The sequence below is a fragment of the Neodiprion lecontei genome, chromosome 2 (assembly GCF_021901455.1).
Source record: "Neodiprion lecontei isolate iyNeoLeco1 chromosome 2, iyNeoLeco1.1, whole genome shotgun sequence".
NCBI lineage: Eukaryota > Metazoa > Arthropoda > Insecta > Hymenoptera > Diprionidae > Neodiprion > Neodiprion lecontei.
Genome location: NC_060261.1, coordinates 25,281,854 through 25,301,602, shown reverse-complemented (window position 1 = coordinate 25,301,602; position 19,749 = coordinate 25,281,854). Strand labels below are relative to the sequence as shown.

General features: G+C 36.5%; 2 protein-coding genes and 1 long non-coding RNA gene across 7 annotated transcripts in view; 1 reads left to right on the top strand and 2 right to left on the bottom strand.

Annotated features, from left to right (window-relative positions):
• Nucleotides 1–13,019, bottom strand: part of LOC107218783 (formin-binding protein 1-like) — a 45,114-nt gene extending 32,095 nt beyond the window's left edge. For 2 of the 5 annotated variants that reach the window (XM_015656789.2, XM_046731543.1), the window contains exon 1: nt 12,811–13,019. In XM_015656789.2, coding sequence (XP_015512275.1) covers nt 12,811–12,834 — 24 coding nt within the window. In that variant the 5' untranslated portion in view covers nt 12,835–13,019. The remainder of the gene's footprint in view (nt 1–12,810) is intronic. The other 3 variants (XM_015656790.2, XM_015656792.2, XM_015656791.2) reach the window with 2 other exon arrangements.
• Nucleotides 13,020–13,118: 99 nt separating this feature from the next.
• LOC124292909 lies at nt 13,119–15,081 on the top strand. Its single transcript, XR_006902865.1, has 2 exons — nt 13,119–13,298; nt 13,406–15,081. It is a non-coding gene; the product is annotated as an uncharacterized LOC124292909 (long non-coding RNA).
• LOC107218785 (surfeit locus protein 4 homolog) lies at nt 14,558–19,680 on the bottom strand. The gene is made up of 3 exons (XM_015656794.2): nt 19,525–19,680; nt 15,927–16,601; nt 14,558–15,791 (listed from the first exon to the last, which is right to left on the bottom strand). The coding sequence occupies exons 1-3, from the start codon at nt 19,573–19,575 to the stop codon at nt 15,705–15,707; spliced, it is 813 nt and encodes a 270-aa protein (XP_015512280.1). The 5' UTR covers nt 19,576–19,680; the 3' UTR covers nt 14,558–15,704.
• Nucleotides 19,681–19,749: the final 69 nt, after the last annotated feature.

Below are 19,749 nucleotides of genomic sequence, written 5' to 3'. Positions count from 1 at the left end.
TCAAACTTTCGCGAAACAACAAAGTTCCGAAATGCAAGATACCGAAAATTCAATTTACGATAGAGCAAAGTTCCGGAAAATAAAGTTTCGACGGAGTAAAATTCCGAAAATTAATGTTCAGCGAGTGGGTGTAAAAAATTAGAAAAACCGGAAATCTGAATTACCTGGATTCCGAGCGTAAAATTTCGCCAAGCCAGAAATTCACAGAGCTGAAAATCTTCGATCATTCGGAATTTCGATGTCTCAGATTTTTAAATATTCTTATATTCGCATTTTCGGATCTTTTACTTGGCCGAGTTACACCCTTTCGGCACTTTGTCCTTTCGGAACTTTGAACATTAGGTTTGGGACCATTCGAAACTCTGATGTTTCGTCATAATTTGATTTCTATACTTTAACTTTCTTCACAAAAAAATTCCAAGTTTGCCGCTGTCGGAACTTTTCAAACTCGGAATTTCAACACCACCCCGGTTGTTGCGACTAAAATTGACCAGGTTAAATTGGTCTGAAAAAAAATCCAAGCCCACAAATGTTATTGACAAAATTCAATTGTCAATCATTTTTATGAGGTTGAAGTTGGTCGAGATCATTTCGATGTATTTTCAAGACAAATCGTTATTCTACATCGTTATAGGAAGGTCTGAAATTCACCCACGTGAAGTTAGCCTCCCCACTTCCAACAAATTAATGTTTTGAATACCGTTCACAATTGTTCAAGGTTTGTTCTACATTGTTCCAAAAGTTTGTATTGATGATTTACAAAATACAATAAGACAAAAGTAAAAACCGTTTTTTGACCGAGCCCCTCACTTTTGGAAAATCGAACTTTTTTTTTGCTGTTCCGGCTTGGTCTAGTTGTTCTAAACAATTTTCCAAAACAGTCAACCCGGGCTTGCTAAAAGCTGCAAAATATTTTTTACTAGCCCTCCACTTTTGGAAAATCTAACTTTTTTCGATTGTTTTAGGTTATACTAGTCGTATTGAACATTGTTTCAAATGTACGATGTAGTGTATCGAACCTTGGACTCGTAAAATTCAAGAACGGGCTCTTCGGTCACCTAGGTTTCCGAGGATAAAGTTTTCAACGTGTTTTGGTGGTACTGAACATTGTTCCGAAAGTATAACGCAGTGAGACAAACCAAATGGGTTTTTGGATTTTACGACTGCATGATTCGACTCACTACATGGTGCCTATGGAACACTGAACTGGACGACTAGAACAATCTGGAACACGTTGAAAAGTTTTGTTTTTGAAATAGTAGACGATCTTAAAACCCGTTTTTTAATTTTACGAGCTCATGGTTCGACACACTACGTCGTGCTTTTGAAACAATGTTTAGTACATCGGAATCGTAATAACTAGATATCTTCAAGGTCATTGTCAAGTTTAAAACTGATAATTTTTCTCTCAACATCTCGTTATGTTACGAACTTCAACTTCGTTTACTTTTTTTTTTTAGTGGTAGGAGCGTACCTTTACTTAGAATTAAAAAACAAAAAAAACCGATAGGTCCGGCCCACGCGTTCAAGCAAAAAGAGGTTTCAAATCTTTGCTTCTTCTGAAGGCGCACATGTCAAATATCGTATACATGCGTATATCGTCATACTTCGGATGTATAATATAAATGAGAATGAAAAAAAATTGCCGAGATATTTCGGCGCCTCCGTACGTTTATATTAATACATCATGACACAAACTTTTTCCTTCTTCCAACTGCGCAGAAGTATGTGATGAATTCCACGCAGCAGTTCTCGGGAATCATCAATTCTAACGGCCACAGATAATTTTAAAAATATTTTTAATACACGATGTTTATTTATTTATAGAGAGAAAAATCTATTTTACATCTTCACGCGTGTGTGGATACTATTATTATTGTTATTATTATAAAAAGATAATTAACATAATCTTTTGTGCAAAATTTAGACCACACATTGTAGAATTTTATTTCAACAAGCATATTTATCATAGTTTGTTTGAATGATTGTATTTTATGTATATTATGTATATAGGCTGATTCGCCAAATTTTAGCCAGCTTTTTTTGGGAGTCAAAATTTTGATATTGACGAAATTTGGATATGCCGTCAAATTCCAGATCACTGAAATATCAATTCATCATTAATGATGGATGGACTCATTTTCTATCGACTCTGAACACTTCAGGATATACTTTAACATATGTATTCTTTCACATAATAGAAGCAAACAAATTATTAAATAATTTTTGTTTTCATACTCCGAAAATTTGAGATCTCTATAAAAATATACCAATTCAATCGTTATCCCGTTTCGATCTCACTCTGAAAATTTTAGAATATACTCCGGAACTCCACTTTTTGAAACAAAGAAATAAAAACAATTTATTTTTTGGGTCTTCACAAATACATATCTGACTGAAAAAGTAAATAAACGTATTTTTTCGGCACTTTCTGATGATCCATCTCAAAATAGATATTATATTTGGAAACATGTAACATTTTCACAACAAAAAAACATAAGCCATAAATTTTTTCGATGACAGGAAATAAAAAATTCGACGTCCGGTGCTAAGACGTGAAAAAATTTCAGCAAATTCGAAAATTTCACCACAAAAAGATGGCCGAAGGTTCGTAGATCGCCCGCATGTTACGGATCCTACTGGGTTACTTCATGGAAACGTTATAAATACAGGCAATAATTTAACACCGGATACATTTTGTTGATAGGTATTTCATACTTAATGTTAAACTGACTATGGGACATTTCCGTGAAATGACCCGTTACCCATGTATAATTATCAAGTGGTATAAAAGTATTAGCATATTTCAAAACTTTCGAGGTCTCGAGATGTGTTATTTATTACAATTATATCGAACTCCCTGCAGCTCGATAGAACTGCGCCTCAACTTCTTATCTTCCTTGCATCCTTCCCAAGAGATTAAGTATACATGTATATAGCCATGTATATGTATATATATATATATATATATATATATATACGAAACACGTAGGTGTCTAGATTACATTAGTACAACTTACTAAAGCATTCGTCGGCAGTTTGTTAAACAGAGTGACAAATCGACCGTTTGGTGATTCACCGCCGTTGCTCTTTGTGGAAACATTTGAAGCGAGTAAAGCGGATTCCGTATTGAGTGATTCACTAATTATCTATAAAGGCAAAGTTAAAAACGAAAAGGAGCAATTTGGATGAGTTGTTCGAAATTTGACGACGTTGAAATATTTAACAAAATATAAAAACACAACGTACTACTTCTACGACTACATTCATACTACTTCAACTACTGCAGGTTTACAAGATATTCATAAAAAAAAATACACGTCGAAAAATTGATGGTGTTGAAATTTACCAAAAAACAGTCCTAATTCGACTACATAAAGCGAGTTTTTTTTTCTTTACTTTGCTTTTGTAAAGTAAATTACTCCCCGTATTAGCATAATATGCATGTAATTCTGGATTTAGAAAGCAAAGTGAGCTATTATTTATTCAAATCAGATATGAGGTACAATTTTCTCCTCAATAATTATTAATAGGTTGAATAGTGCAAACTATTTCATGCAAATCCTTCGATTTATTTTGTTTCCCTATTTCGAGGGAACATCGTTTGCCCTTAATTCAAGTAGATTGATCTCAGGTGCACTTGTTCACTCCATAATAAATTCCGCAATTATTTCAATCCAATATTGTTTTTGACTAGATTGTTTACCTACAGAGGTGGATTCTGACCGATTCAAGGCCATCTGTCAGAAATCATCTCCGCACAGGTGTACACCTGACACATCCTCAAATTGAGCTTGATCGAGGGTAATATCAGCTTATTTATAAGTGGAATAGACTGCAGAAACTCCAAGATTAACCATCGCCTTGATTGTTCACGTAAAAGTCACTACTCAGGATACATTGTTTTACACCAATAACTTACACACAGCTGAAAATATTTCGCCGATAAAATTTCTACGTCATGAACCATACATGTATCACCGGCGATACCTTTTTCCACTCGAATTCAATTCATTCGCGACTATCTTCGCTCCGCTGTATCCGCGTGGTCTTGACCTGCGAAGTGTTAAAAACGGCTCCTACTTGGCTTACGTATACCGAGCGGTTCTCTTGAAAGAACCTGCTCGTAACACGCGCGGTTCAATTTGCTTGATTGGAAACCTTCGCCGAAAAGAACAAACTCTCTAGAGTTTATCGGTTGACGAGCGACGTTCAACCATAACCTCTCGCCTATTGAGAATGGCCGGGGCATCGGTCACGCTGCCTACCATGCTAGTAACATATTTACGAAGTTGGCTATATTCGCATCGTGGCGTGATTATAGATGGTCTACCTAGAACTCCAACGACACGCTCCCTACTTCGAGGTCAAAACCTTCAAGTAATTTTGTACCAACTGTCCAAAGAAATTCTCATATTGTTACGGTATTATTTTTCTGGCAAACGGTTCCCTGCTCCGTAACTCCATCGTGTAGAGTACACGTCACACAACGGTCATAGCAGTTTGACAGTTATGTATTGTGCAACATTCGCGGTTATTCGTGGAGTGAATCGAAAATAGATTGTTTCAAATATTATTCGCAGATGAATATAAAGTTTGTAGTGAAAATGGCGGATCCGCGTATCGTGCCGTGTTGTGGAAATAATTGTGCGCATAGCCTAACACTTAAATTCCATGATTTAGTTTTTGTACCTCGCACTGATGTTCGAATTGTTCGATATTTTAAAAAATAAGTGTATTCTCAGGTACACGAATCCCCACGCAGATTCAACGTCACAACGATTAATCACCACCGATCTAGGGTATTTTGGCACCGTTGGTACCGAATTTATGTAAGTCCAGTCCCGCGCAAGAAACTTTTTTTTAGAGAAAAAAGCTGCGAATTGCAATTGTCAAGCAGGTCCTTTCGGGAGAACCTCTCGGTATCTATACGTATAATACGTGAGCAGCCACATACTTCCATACGTACGGTACACACACCGTGCGAGACAATGACTCTGATGCCGATCACGACCTGGGCCAACGCTCGACAACCAGACGGAGGAATTTACTTACACGCGTTTTACCCGCGCCGTAATCGTCGGTGTCAGCTGTTCAAGCTAGCTTTAAAACGAGGATGAACGAGGATGAACGAGTTTCGACGAAGCATATTAAAGACTCTAACTCGCAGGAGACGAAACCTCGCCGTCTGTGTAATCCGACAAAGGGAGATTAGAAAATTTTAGTCACCCTAGTTTTCAAATCAGAGGAGATAAATGTAAGTTCATTTCTTCGCGTCGGTGACATGACTAATAAAAAAACATCCCGACAATTTGTGTTGTGAAATCAGTAGAAACTCGCCGCCATTGGTCTCTGTTCTAGGGAATTTTTGGTTCTACCAGCAAGCTTTCGTAAGGTCATTTCTTCATTCCGCCGACACGACTAATAAAAATGCTTCCTGATAATCCATGTTGCGAAATCAGTAGAAGCTCGCCACCATTAGTCTCTGTTCTAGGGAATTTTTCGTTCTACCAGATAACTTTCGAATTTACCGGTCACTAGGTGTTCTAGGTAATTTGAAATTCGCAGATTCAAACTGGAGACGTCGAGCACCAGAAAAATCAAGCAAATCGAATATTTTTAAGTGGGAATTCCATTCCAACATGACGTCACTTAGTCTGTAACGGCCAAAACGAGTACGTATATAAACAAAATTTAAGCCGCATCGTTCGTATCTCTAAAGTTCGACGAAGTATCGGAACGATAAGCGTAAGGCGTGGTCGTCACCGAGGTAGGACTGCTTAAATTTCGAACCGCGTTCCCTTACCTCGATTCGAATACATTTCTTAAGTAGGTAGGTATATACTCGTTATACGCAATGGTTCGAATCTTGATGTGAAAAAATGTAGTGATCTTTAAGATCCAAAATTGCTTGGGCACGGCTAAACAACAGAGTCGAATTATAGTGCAGATATAATCTGCTGATCCTGTTTTAGGCCAATTTTATTTCCTGTAAAGGCACTGCAGAGAACTTTGGGCAAGCTGTCGTACGAGTTTCCACGATTTCTCTTTTTACAAATTGAATACAATTTTCGATACAACTGTGGTATATATATAGAATAGATTATGCGGAACTATGACATGTGGTACTGACCAGTCCGTTTATAGTTTCGTTCGAATGAAGGTTAAGAACTTCGAGCAAATACAGTAAAATGCGTAAATGCCTCAACTTTCCAGCTAACTTGTTTTCGGTCCGAAAGAAAATGAAAGTTCAATTCTATGCGAATTATGTGACAATGACAGGCGATGCATCTGTCGTGAGAAAATGGGATGCATTGTCAAATAATTTGTATAGAATCGCGGTCGCATTTTGTTTCGGGCCGAAAACAAGTTAGCCGGAAGGTTAAGGCATTTACGCATTTTACTTTACATACATCATTGCATTGATTTCTTTTTCTATAGTGACAAAAAAAAAAAAAAATATACCACGATTTCTAAACTCTGACACGACTGCAAATGTTAGAATTATAATAAATACGTCATTTTAAATTCCAAGTATAAATGTTCTTAATTGATAAATATTTCATGTCAAAATATGAAAATCATCATTTAGTAATTCCGTAAATAAGCTTTTTTTCGACCCACTTTTATGTGAAATTTTTTTCTTCATTTTGTTACCAAAAATTTCCTCAAATTATAATGTTTCATTTTCATTATTTTCCAAAATAACCTTCTTTTTGCTATAGTAAAAACTCCACTTTCAGCAAGGTCTCAAAAATTTTTATATATTTTACTAGATTTTTTTGAGTTCTTTCAATTTTTATATAGTCAAGTCATATAATAGATTCGGGTAACTGGATACGTTTTTTTCAAAAATTGGCATGTGTCAACCAGTTTCCTTATAAAAAAAAAAAAAAAAATTTAAAGTAAATAATTGAATTAGCGATCTTGATCGATGACTCTTGGAATGCCCCATTAATATTATACCTACGTATATCATTATCATACGCTCCATGATATTGTTATAGGCATATGTGACGTATAGGTGTGGTACACATATGCATTAAGCTTATCTGCACAGAAGTTTTAATATTGACCTCGTTATAATCTTCCCCAACGATGTTCTTCAGAATGATGGATCGTCGAACAATATCATTATTATTTTTTATCATTTCAAAGCTTGTGAATTTCTCATACCTACTACTCATCCTGATATACAAATATACATATACATATTTTGCACATTATGAATTCGTCGCACAGATGTTCGTTATTACATAACAACGGCATGGTAAATTACATCACGAGGAACTAAATTCGACGCTAATTGCGTTGCGGTAGTAACCAGTCTTATATATATATACACAGACAAATAGACACACGTATGGAGCAAAAAGGTGCGTGCATAACATAGATTGTTAAATATATCCCCCGTCCTCCCTGCGTCACTTTTTTTTTTTTTTTCTTTTCGCCACCACTTGGCAGACCTGAGATGAAGTTGCGTATGTTTTTTTCGTCTGTTATTCTTTCACTGCAGAGGTTGTTTAAATGAGAGCGAACCGCGTCACTTGTTTCAAGTCGTCGTCGTCGTCGTCGCGTTTGTAGTCTGCATTTCGCACATGCCAAATACCCGGTGAAAATGTACTGATCGATAACTTTTTTTTCGAGCTTGATCAATCATTCTAGCATAAAGCACGGATTATTTCTCAAAACATACAAATGGTACATTCCATGACATCTCGATTAGGATTATAATTCGATGTCTCAGATTAACTTTCTAATTTTTTCGATGAAAGTACACAAAAAAGAACGCAATCGCAATTTTTTTCCAGAATTTTTTGACCCAGCGTATCTAATGTGAAATTTAAAAACCTGAAAAAAAATCCACATTCTAAGATTTGAAAAAATTCAGAAAAATCTTATGAAATATTACAAATTGTTGACATCTGTTATAAGATGAAGATTTCGTAACTTTAAAAGATGAATGAGAAAAATAAAAAAAATTTTAATTATTGTTATTGGATTGCATTTTTGATCAGAATAAACATGAATGCTCATTATAATATGGGCCGAAAAATGTCTATTCAGTGAGATAACACTTCGAAATCGTAGTTCCTTCAAAATCACTCTAAAATTAAGAAAATAGTAATTATATTTTCTCCAGTGTTTCGTTACGATAACGTTACTGACTTCAACCTTGTCAAATTGATTTGAAAAGTTTACGAAATTTGGACATATATTTTTTGTCTTCAAATTATGGTGAAACTGGTTAAATCTTTCAAATATTTTCTCCAGTATCTCTATAAATATTTAAATACCTCGTGAAAAGTGTTTGAATGTAGAGAATTTTTTATATAATAATAATTAGAGGGAGTTTGTACGAAAGACTCGATTGATTTCACAGAGTTTTGCACTGCAGTTTTTTATTCAGTACAGTGTTTTTGTTTTGCAAGAAATTTAAGAAAATTATTGGCAGATAAATATTTCCACCATTGTAGATGATCGGAGGGTAACTGCGACAATGCAAGATGTGGAGGGTTGAAAAGGAAGCAAGGAAGGAACGAAGGAAATAAAGAACAAGTGAAGAAAACAAAGAAAAATGGAAACAACAGGAAAATAATCACGGAGAAATACTTGGAATATTCGTTCATTGCCCTTTTGTCCGTCGGTCAGCGGTTGGCAGAGGAATTAGAATATAGAACAACAAAAATAAATATGCGGCGGAAGTTAGTAACGTTGTCATAATGATTCATGTTGCGGAAAACCACTTGTTCCGTAATTTTAGATATCTGTAAAACGCGGTAAATTATAATAAGCGAAGTTATTCATTTTTTCAAAATTTAACCACTTCAAAGTTACTACAAAAATGCAAAATAGTACGAGATTGAAGTTAGTAACGTTATCGTAACGAAACGTTGGGGAAAAATTCACTATTTTCTTAATTTTGCAATATTTTTTAAGGAAATAGGATTTCAAAGTGTGAGTGTGTTTTGTTCTATTACGGTTTAATGAATTTTATACAATTCCAAAATCGAGAAATAACGGTTTCACCTCAGCACGAATCGGTACGATTACTAACTTCAATATGATAAAATAATTATTTTTCCCCCTAATGTTTCGATACGCTAACGTTACTAATTTCAGCCTCGTACATAAGTTGAAAAAGAAGAATAATAAGAGGATGCGTGAATAACGACCGCGTATTGAGTTCGAGAAGAAGAGCGAGGAAGCAAGAGAATGTTCGTATAAGTTACCGTTGATAAGCCGGCTTAAACTGATAAGATAATTGTGCGGTGTGTGTAAATCTTAATCGTAGATACTATTATTGACCGAGCGTAAAATTGCTGAAGCGTTCGTTCGTCGAAACTTATAGCCTGCAACCAAGAATGGTAAAAGCAAGAGAAAGAAGGAATGACAGATATAATAACAACGCTGCGTTCGCCGTGTGATTGGTCGCTTTGTGTCAGATTATACATACGTACATGCATGCATACACATAGGTATATGGACGTGGAAAAAATGAAAGCAGCCGAGAAATTTCACAAGTAGAATAAGTTCGGTCGTTATGGACTGAGATAAATATCTCGAGATAAATTTGACAAAATGTAACCAAATCCCGAGGCACCTATATCAATCCTAATTTTAAGTCTGACCCAAAGCCTTAGAATTCTAGAAGGCTGGAGTTAGTAACGTTATCGTAACGTAACGAAACATCGTGGAAAAAATCGTTATTGTACAATTTTAGAACGACTTTCATCGGATTGACTTTCCAAACTATGAATAAATTTCTCACTTATATTCGCAGGTATTCGGTGAAAATATTACAGGTTTCAGGAAAATGTTAATTAATGTCAAGATGGCTGGCTAATTCTTCGTATCAGACATGGAATGTGAAAATGTACTTTACGAAAATCTGGTACAAAAATTATCATTCGTTTATTTTAAGCAAGGTCAAGAGTATGCATACATATATGCATTATACACAAGTGTGTAAAAGTTGAGAGAGAAATTTCGAACTAAGTTATTACTCGTGAGGCCGTCAGCGCGTGTTCCAAAAACCTACAACAACTTTTATTCATGTTTCTCCGTGCGAGAAGGCTACACGACCGATGGAAATGAATTTGTTTTACCCACAAGATTGGTCGAACTTTCGGTACAACGATCATAGTTCGTAATAGGTCGACGAGGATAACAGCCAAACGTTCTAACGTTCATTCGAATAAAGTAGAGAAACCCGAAAATCAAAATTTTGTGAAACACCTTGAACCCCCAATACTTTTATACAATTATGTGGATAAAAGTGAGCTTCGTTTTTCTATTTCCAAAAAGTTTAACACGGTTTGCTGCTAATTCGGGCTGCTAGTTTCACCTTCATAATAAGTCGTTGAATATAAATGGCTGAAGTTAATAACGTTGAGATAACGGAACATTGGGGGGAGAAATGACTATTTTCCAAGTTTATAGTGACTGAATTAGCCAAGTTTTCAAAATGTTAATAGGTTTTATGTTATTATGAATTACTGAAATTCAGACGTTGTTGCCATTGTGAAATAACGATTTTTCCAACACGTTAATCGTTACAATAACGCTACTAACTTCAGCATCGTATCGAACATGGAAACCAAGTTTTTCCTTCCAGTGTTCAACAGTTCACAATCAGTGAAATGGCGCTTGCCATAGAAACCCATCAAAACATATTAAAAATGTCCTTGCTCTGTCGGTGAACTGACATAGCACGTGTTTGCATATTTTTATTAATATACGCAGCCGAGGGCCATTCTACAAAGTCTGAATCGCTGATCGATAAAAGGAAATTCTATTACATTGGCCCGTTCTAAATAATTTATAGGGATTGCGATTAAAACTGATGATATTTCGCTGTTTCAAGCCATAAATCACGGCTTGATGCAATTCCGACGAATTCACGGAAAATTGCGAAGTGGCTATATTTCCGTTTAAAAATTCTTCCGTAATGGCGTTGATGAACCCGTGTTTAAAACCAGGCTGAAGTTTGTCGCGTTAATGTAATGATGCATCTTGGGTAAAATTTGTTATTTTGCAACCTTAGGATTACTTGAAATTTAGTAAACTGTTAATACAGCATCAATAATCTCAGATTTTGATTAATTTTTGATTCAACGTTTCGATAGATTAACATTACTAACTTCAGCCCCGTTGTTTAAAACAGCTCCGAGCAATTTCAGAGCCCATCGTGCTTCGGTAACAACCACAATTTCGACTAATGACAATCGTTTTAGGACGATAGGCCGACTAATGTATTGATAAAACGGTTTGCGAGCTTCTCGGAACTCGGTTTCATACACATTTCAAATGAAACAAATGCGTGCACAGTAAGGAGTTTCCGGCCTCTGTTCTCTCGAGTTTCAAGGATTAAAGAGGTGACGTAGTGTGACAACTGCACACGGGGATGGCAGAAAGACGATAGTATATTTAAAGATATAAATAGACGAGAAATCTTAATGCGATTTCAGTCGCACGCACGAATACCGTAAATGGTGATTGAATATTCGCTGCTCCATTCACGTCGCGGGCAATGAATTTATTGTCAAGTGGCGACGCGGCGGGCGCACGTGGAGAAAGTTTCCGATAAAATGATCGAAATTCAGAGAAAAAAGATAAGAGGGGGAGGGGGGATCAAGGTGCTTCGATGATATGTAACATAACCCAAAGAGGATGTCACGTTCCGGAAGTAAGAGCAGAGAGGAGTGAGAAGGAAGAAAGTTGTACATACGTAAATATGTATATCATCAGTAGATGCGCGATGAGGTCAAGAATTTTGTATGTGTGTGTGTGTGTAAGTACATATATTTATTTATTTATATACTAACATAGATTCCGAGGCGTGATAATACAACTGCAAGGACGTTGCTGGACACTTGTGTGTGTGTGTCTTTAGAAAATATGAAATGAAAGGAACGTTTGTGGGCAAAGCTTAACGAGTGTGCTGTCAATTGCACGACTGAATACACACACATCAACAAAAGTTAATTGTTAATAAAATTGCGACATTCCCCGGTCATATTATAATATACGATGATTCACTTTTACGAGTTTCAAATACCGCAAGTTATCGCATGTATGGATGTATGTACAATAGTGAGCATAAGGAAAACAATAATAAAGGAACGAGAAGTATATGGAACCGCAAAATCGCGACCAACCTCAGAACAACGAGCGACTGCAAACCGTAATCTTTTCCGGGATAAATGAGGTGCGATGACTCACTTGTGAGCATGAATGGAAATATTGAGATCGCAACAGCCTCTCTCGGAAGATATAAACGATAGCTGGATATAATACGGAAAAATCTTAGGGTTCCGTTTCAACGCTGTGTATTCTTTAATCCCGCCGTGAGTGTGAATAAGCTCGGAAAACGTGTATCATCGAAGTTGTGGGTAGTAGGCGTAGGTAAATGTAGAAATGCAGAGTCGAATGACGTGGTGGGGATTGACGCAAGTTCCCTAGAATGAGTGAATTAACGGATGAGATTGTCATTCAATGACAGCGACACGAACAGAGGCGAACAATGCGAGGCGTCAGCTGCAGCTGCTCGGAGGGAATAATTGACGTTCGGTGTGTCGTTCAAATTTCTTGAGATAAAATAAAGGAAACGAGAAGAATGAAGAGAGTGAGAATTCGTCGACCAAGGCATCGGGGGAATAAAGAATATCGCCCGGGGCTAGTTGGCTGAAAAGGCAGGGGCCGGCCAGCGAGGCACACGAACTGGTTTTGAAGACTGCAATATAGCAAAATCGCGACACAGAATTGTAGAATCGGGCTCTCTTATACGGAGTCCCGATAAAAACTCACCCATAACTCGGTGCCCCAGCTCATCTTTGCGGCTTAAAAGCCTGGAGGTCTATTGTCACGACACTTCACATAGAGAGACACTGGGATATCGCTCGAGCCCGTTAAGAGACTCCGTCAAGAGGCATAAAATTCACTTATTATTCACCCACATTTACGGAAACACCTTCAACATGTCCGCCTGTAACCACTGACTCGACTCACTGTCTGTCTCCAAAACCGCCCGGAATTCCACGACCGCGCCATCTAGGCCTCACCCGACACACTCCACATTCGGATTTCAAACCTTTCGACGGCCAACGGCCGTTCGAAATCCCCTCCACACCGAATTCCTCGGTCTAGTTGCTCGCCGCAAAGCCAGGGGCCTGATTCTCACTTAATTTGCACTCGTGAAAAGAAAATTTTCCGTTTAAAGCTACCCTCTGGTTGGTCTAGATGACGCTTATCACCGCCCTCACGAGTAAAAAATGAGTCAGCATCGGAGTCCAGAAGTGCGTTTTAATGTTTTTATTTTAGCCACCTCTTCCAAGCCTAAGGTTTGAAAGAAGCTGCGGATTGACTGATTTTTGAATATTGACCAATCATGTCGGACTTTCAGCTCTTTCGATTCCGGAAGGCCTCGTTGGCTACTTTCCACTCGTTCGACTCAACTCGACCAAGTTAACCAACGACAGCTGCGCTACAACGAAACGATCAAATTTGATTATGGTTGAATAAGAAAGAATTCTAATTCATTTGAATTTGGCATCAGGTTAAAAATGTTGCCTGCAGTGCTAAAAGCAGCTGAAAGCTACCCTGGCCCTGGGCCCTAGGTGTTGGACAGACCTCGCCGACGATCCAATACCTAGGGAAGATGAGATGCAAAACTACTGGCAATGCTGAAAATTGATAACAAAATGCATCTGTAGTTAATTTGTGTCTCTATACACCCGAGCTTACGAAAGGCAGTGGAATATTTTCATTTGACTTTAATTAATACTATTTAGTATCACAACAAAGATTATCTCTTCGAGATATCCATATCTTGCTTCGACAATGATTTTTTTGATTACCTTGTCACAAAAATCGTAGTTGATTATCAATTTTTGAATCACATCATTTTTTATCAGGAATGCGATAATAAACAACTTCACTATATAAGTTAAAACTTGCAACTCTTGAGTTACGTTCTATTTTCTGTCTTATCTTGCAGAGAAAAATACAATGCGAGAACAATGGTAACCTAAAATGGGAGAAGCCCAGTTTGCCTTGGTTTAATTAGACTCAGACCGCGTTGAAACACAAACATGTTGCACACAACCCCATTCGACGCGACTTTGTTCGCCTCAGGTATTACTCGACACGGACTTATTGAACAGTGATTTTATTTGACACACTTATTCTGCATGGGTATTATTGACACAGCATTCTTCTACTAGGACGTCCTAGTAGAGACGACTGCACTGAAACATTTTGATTTTCAATGTTCCGCAGGGCATGTGGTTCAGTTTTTCCCTCAAATTACTGTAGTATTTGGGTGATTCAATAATACTTATGACAAAAACCAGTATATATGCTGGGCCGAACATTGGATATAGAAATACTTCGACATCCTAATAGAAGAACACTGTTGTGAACACTGTGAATGCAGTTGTGTAAAATAAATTTGTCTCTAATGGTATCTATGCACAATAAATCTGTATCCAAGAATTCCTAACTGACAATGAGGTAAATCAAAATGAGGCGAAAAGATACACTTGCAACAAAAGTATAAGTAGACAAAATTTGATTTATTTATTTCCTGGTTTTGAATTGTACGAGATATTACAATGTACGTACATTCGTCTATTGATCGAATAAATCTTCATCCTAATTGCAGAATGCGTTAGAAAATAGTTTTCTGTATATTTATTTATCTCAAATGGTTTCTATTATTGTTCAAATTGTAACATTCCAACACTGTTGTAAGACGTGTGAATTTAAAAAAAATGTGAGTAAAAGTCTCGATTAAGTTTCCGTACTACATCTTGACTTAGCAATACATACTAGAATTTTCGTCAAAAATTCATGTCATACGGAAACTAGTTTTCAAACGTAGTATCCTGGTCAATTTTGGAAATCTAGACAATGACCCTGATAACTTAAGTTTCCGACGACTAGAACAACACGATTCACGATTTCGAAATGCAGATGATTTAGCATGTATTCTTATGCTTCAAACTTTGATCTGATTCTAACAACTCATTCAAATAAATCTTTTATGAGTTTCACCGACTTTAAAATGGTTCTTCCGTTGTTCCTTATCAAAAATGACAAGTTCAAAGAATATATATAAAGAAATCTACAGTCACCTATGATGTTTATTTCGAGGGGGATTCGTTTTTACAAGGTTTCAAATTGTTATTTTGGTCAATATTTTCGGATGCTTCACAACTGAAAAATATTTAATAATTTTCGATCTATTATTTATCTATAATTTGTCATGTAATCAATTAACGTATTAAGCTAAAATTCTAGAAATTAAAAACGCACCAAAAAAATATATATTTTTTTCTTTGCTTCATAATAAATGTACTGCCATATATACAATACCATAGCAATAGTATAAATTAGGTAATTCTAATATACTTTCATGTATCTGCCAATAGTAAAAATGCTGTTTTCAAGGCATTTCGGTCACTCCAAGTTGTCTTGTCGCTATTTTGATGTACATCAGAAGTGTTTTGTGTTATTTAAACATTGTCTTATTTGGCTTAGAAATCATTTACTTGCACATAACACTGTGCTGGAATTAATCCTAGCCCCCACTTGCACAGATAAAATAACTCTAGCCGAGGGCAACTTGCAGAAATGGAAATTTTTTCTTCTTGATTCTTGAGATGATTTGATGATCAAAATGATGATAATTAGTAGGTCATCTACCATTTCTTTTTGTGTTCATCCATAGAGACACCGCCAGGCCCCAGTGAAACGATCATTAAAAGTCCCCCGATCACGGACAAGGTCTGGAATGAAAACAAAAGATTATTATTATTGTCACGTGTGCAAAAAAAATTAAACATCGAGACATTGTATAACAACAAAAACTTGAAGGACAGTAAAGACATAAAAGATGAAATGTATAAGACTGGATACATCACCTGGAAGAAGTCGTATTTGAGAAAATCTCTAAGCGGTTTAAAGTCAGGAATAGTCCACCACGCGTTGTGGTAAAAGTTGAGAGCGGACAAGAGTAGGACAAGCAGAAGCGCGCTCAGTTTTGTTTTGTATCCAATGGTAACCAAGACCATGAGAATACTGCCGAGGATGTCCTGAAGTATTTGCAGAAAGGAAACCTCAAACCGAATTAGCGTGATGAACATAAAGGCTAGCAGCACTCGTCCAGCCAACTGTAGCAGGTTCTTGGGTTTGTTGTCACCCAAAGTAGGAACACCAGCAAACAGAGATCTTCCTTCGACTCTGGACTCGGCCAGGACCAACAGCAGCGCGCCGATTAGGGCTAAATTTCTGAAGAGAAACTGCAGGTCCCAGAGAATACTGTAAGCGAACGTCTGGAGGACAACGATGAAGAATAAAACTCCACAAGCTATGCTGACACGCCATCTAGTGATGACCATAACACAGCCGCCGAGCTGGCCAATCAAGTTGATCAGGACGAACAGCGTGGCCAGAAATGTTCCACAGCCCCAAGACATGTCCATGTATTCCCTTTGCTCGCTCCATTGAAACCACATGCGTAATCCATCTTCCAAAAATGTAGCAATCAGACAAAGCCGCGCAAGTGTTGGCAGTATGTGTTTTCCATTACGTATCACCTGAAAAAGCAATGGTATTGTTATTGACATTGTTGGCATTGTTGTTGTCAAGATTTCATGACAAACGTGCGCCCTTGCAAATAGATACTGTATCAGTGTATAAAACTGTTGTTTACAGATTCTCCAGTGATGAAACATGGCCCACAATATTCAGCACAAAATAAGATTAAGTTGTTCTTTCAAAAATCTTTCTGTATTTCTGAGGTTGAAGTTTGTAACATTATTACAAAAATCATTATGCTAGACTAAAATTCCGTAAGCCATAATACAACAAAATATACTCATAATTTTACACTATATGCATGCAAATTAGTAATATATTTTCAATATTTCATCAAATTAATATTACTAACTTAAAGACAGTCTTTTTTTACTGCGGCAATTAATTAAGACATTGTACTTGTTTATGGAACACAATAAAGTAATTCTAATCGATATTTTGTTACACTTTCTATCCATGTAACATAAATTAATAAACAAATTCGATTTGCTTTGTATAACAAAGTATGTTTGATGTTGCGCACTAGGGTGGTCATTATTTAGAATGTTCATGATTTTTTTCTTGTGTGCCTCCCAAATCAACTTCAAATAATTCAAAAACATTGCTCTAATTTTTTCAGATCTTTACTTCAACTCTAATCCTTGCTGACAAGAGGATGGATTTCCCCATTTAAAATACACGTGTTTCGAACACATCCTTAGCATATATTTCATTGTAAGAGTAATAATGTTAAAAAAAAATCTGTAACAGCGAGGTTTTGGTGGGCTTCACATCATCATACCAGGTAATCTGGACAAATTGTACTTCCTGTGAATGGAAAAAAGGTAAATTTCGAGAAAGTGCAATTTGCTTAGATTACTTGGTATGATGATGTGAATTTTTTCTCTGATGGTAGCACTAATGCCCACTAAAACCTCGCAGTTGGATTTTCTTCAACTTTATTACTCTTACAATAAAATATATGCTGCAAATGTGTCCGAAAAACGAGAATTTTAAATGAGGAAATCCACCATCTAATAGACACAGGTTAAAGTTGAGATAAAATCTGAAAAAATTAAAGCATTGTCTTTGAATTATTTAAAGTTGATATGGAGGGTGCGCCAGAAAAAAAATTGTCAACACCCTAAATAACGACTACCCTAATGCGCACTGAAGGTTAATTCTTGACTGCCAACTAATAAATAGTTGAGTTGAATGCCAAGCTAATTTTGTTCTGAGAAACTCTGACTTATTCACAGCAAAGCAATATTGTAACTACTAATTAAATTATTTGAGAATTTCCCATTTTACAGAATTAAATAGATTCGGTTTGATTTATATTTTGAATAGCACGTATTATTTCAGTCGGCTAATTCTTGTTCGCCACTAACCTTAAGAAACTAAAATGAGAGAAATTAGTAATATTGAAATAATGAAATATTAAGAAAAAATTCACTGTTATGCAGCTTTAGAGTGGCTCAAAGTTGGTTCAGTTGGTCAAATATGACTATTTCTTACTGTATTACAGTTTACTGAATTTCAGACAACCTTAGAGTTTGGGCATCACGATTTTTCACTTCAATTTCATTGAGATATTGGCTGTGAAAAATTATCAACTTGGTAGTATAGAACACATTTCTATACTTCAAGTTTCTTAAAAACCGGTTTCTGTTTAGTATTCAAACACCTCTGAAAAGAATGTCTCAATTCTGGTTTCATTCAAAGGCAAAGTCACTACAGCTGTGATCTAATATTGTAATTTCAAATCTCATGTTGTGGTGCTTCAAACTTAATCTTTACAATTAATTATTTTCGTTAAGAATCCTAAATCAAATACTCCTAGCGCTGTTTCATGCGATGGAAAATTAATATTGTCATTATCCGTAGGGATCAAAAATCAAGTTCTTAGATTTTTTGATATCTTGCAAGTTAGACTGAGAAAAGAGCAGTAATAGGCAACTAAATTAACGAAACGTAAATCAAGCCCAATTTACGGCGAGATCTTTGAATTACAAATAATTCGTGAATAGTGCAACTCAATCATTTATATTTTGTTACCCTAACACATTGTTACAATACGTCAGACTCCGGGTCAAAATGGTAAGGCGCTAAGCGCAAGTGCCTAATTTGGTTGTGATAGAACATTGTAAATAACGCATGGATTTAAACTCAATGATGAATGTTCCCAGAAATGAGAAACTTGGTGAAACTTGACTGACCGACTATTTTCAAATTCTATCAGCTTAAAGTGGCACAACATTTGGCAAACTTTCACCTTGGTTACAAAATCATTCATTCCAGATACTTGAATCTGGAATGTGGCGCATTCCTATAATTAAACTTAAATATCAGGCTTTTGGATACGACTGAAAATTATTGAACCTAGGTTTGGGCACACAAGTGTCAACATTCTGTTGAACCTCAACTGAAATGACGATAAAATACGCGGTGGAAACTAGCCTGTGATTGTTTCAGCGAAGACACAAATGACTTAAGAGAATGTTGTTACTAGATAAATTGATCCAGAAGATATCTTTGAGGGCAGAGCAAGGATAAATATTGTTTAGAAATTAATATTTTACGTTATATTGCCATCCAAAGGACAAAGTTCAGTCATGACCAATGCAGAGAATTACGTTGAATGATTGTGTGAACTTGTGCAACTTTTTCGAAAATTGCAAACAACCGATGACAAGGATAAACTACAATCTGTGAGGTGAAATGAAAGGTGATTGGCAATAGTAGGTGGTTTAAAAAATATCGTTCAAAATATGTGGGGCAAATTATAGCGAGCAACAGACGACTGAGAAGAACCGATGACGTTGACAGAAGAACCCTTACTTTCTGATTCGGCTTTGGTTTAACGGAATTCGAACATTACGGCACGGATTTTCATCGCGGTCCATTCGTATCGAAATTTGTATAATAAATACGTTATTTCACCTGATCAGCAACCTCTTCGGCCCTCGAAACCACCTCTTGTTGGATGACCATCGTGTTGTATATTTCATAAAACCACACACACACAGCACGACTCGCGACTCGCGAATGATGTGGAGAAACGTATCAACCGACGACTTACTGACTTCCGGTTAAAACCACACGCACCACCTTTCCGAAAGCTGCGTCGGTAACGGCGTCGGTATTTGAACAAGAGTTTCACCTCGT

Coding starts and splice junctions, on each gene's coding strand:
- LOC107218785 (XM_015656794.2), bottom strand. CDS start 19,575: ATGGTCATCCAACAAGAGGTGGTTTCGAGGGCCGAAGAGGTTGCTGAT. Junction 16,602..19,524: donor CCGAAGAGGTTGCTGATCAG/GTGAAATAACGT, acceptor TTGCTTTTTCAG/GTGATACGTAATGGAAAACA. Junction 15,792..15,926: donor TCAAATACGACTTCTTCCAG/GTGATGTATCCA, acceptor TTTTCATTCCAG/ACCTTGTCCGTGATCGGGGG.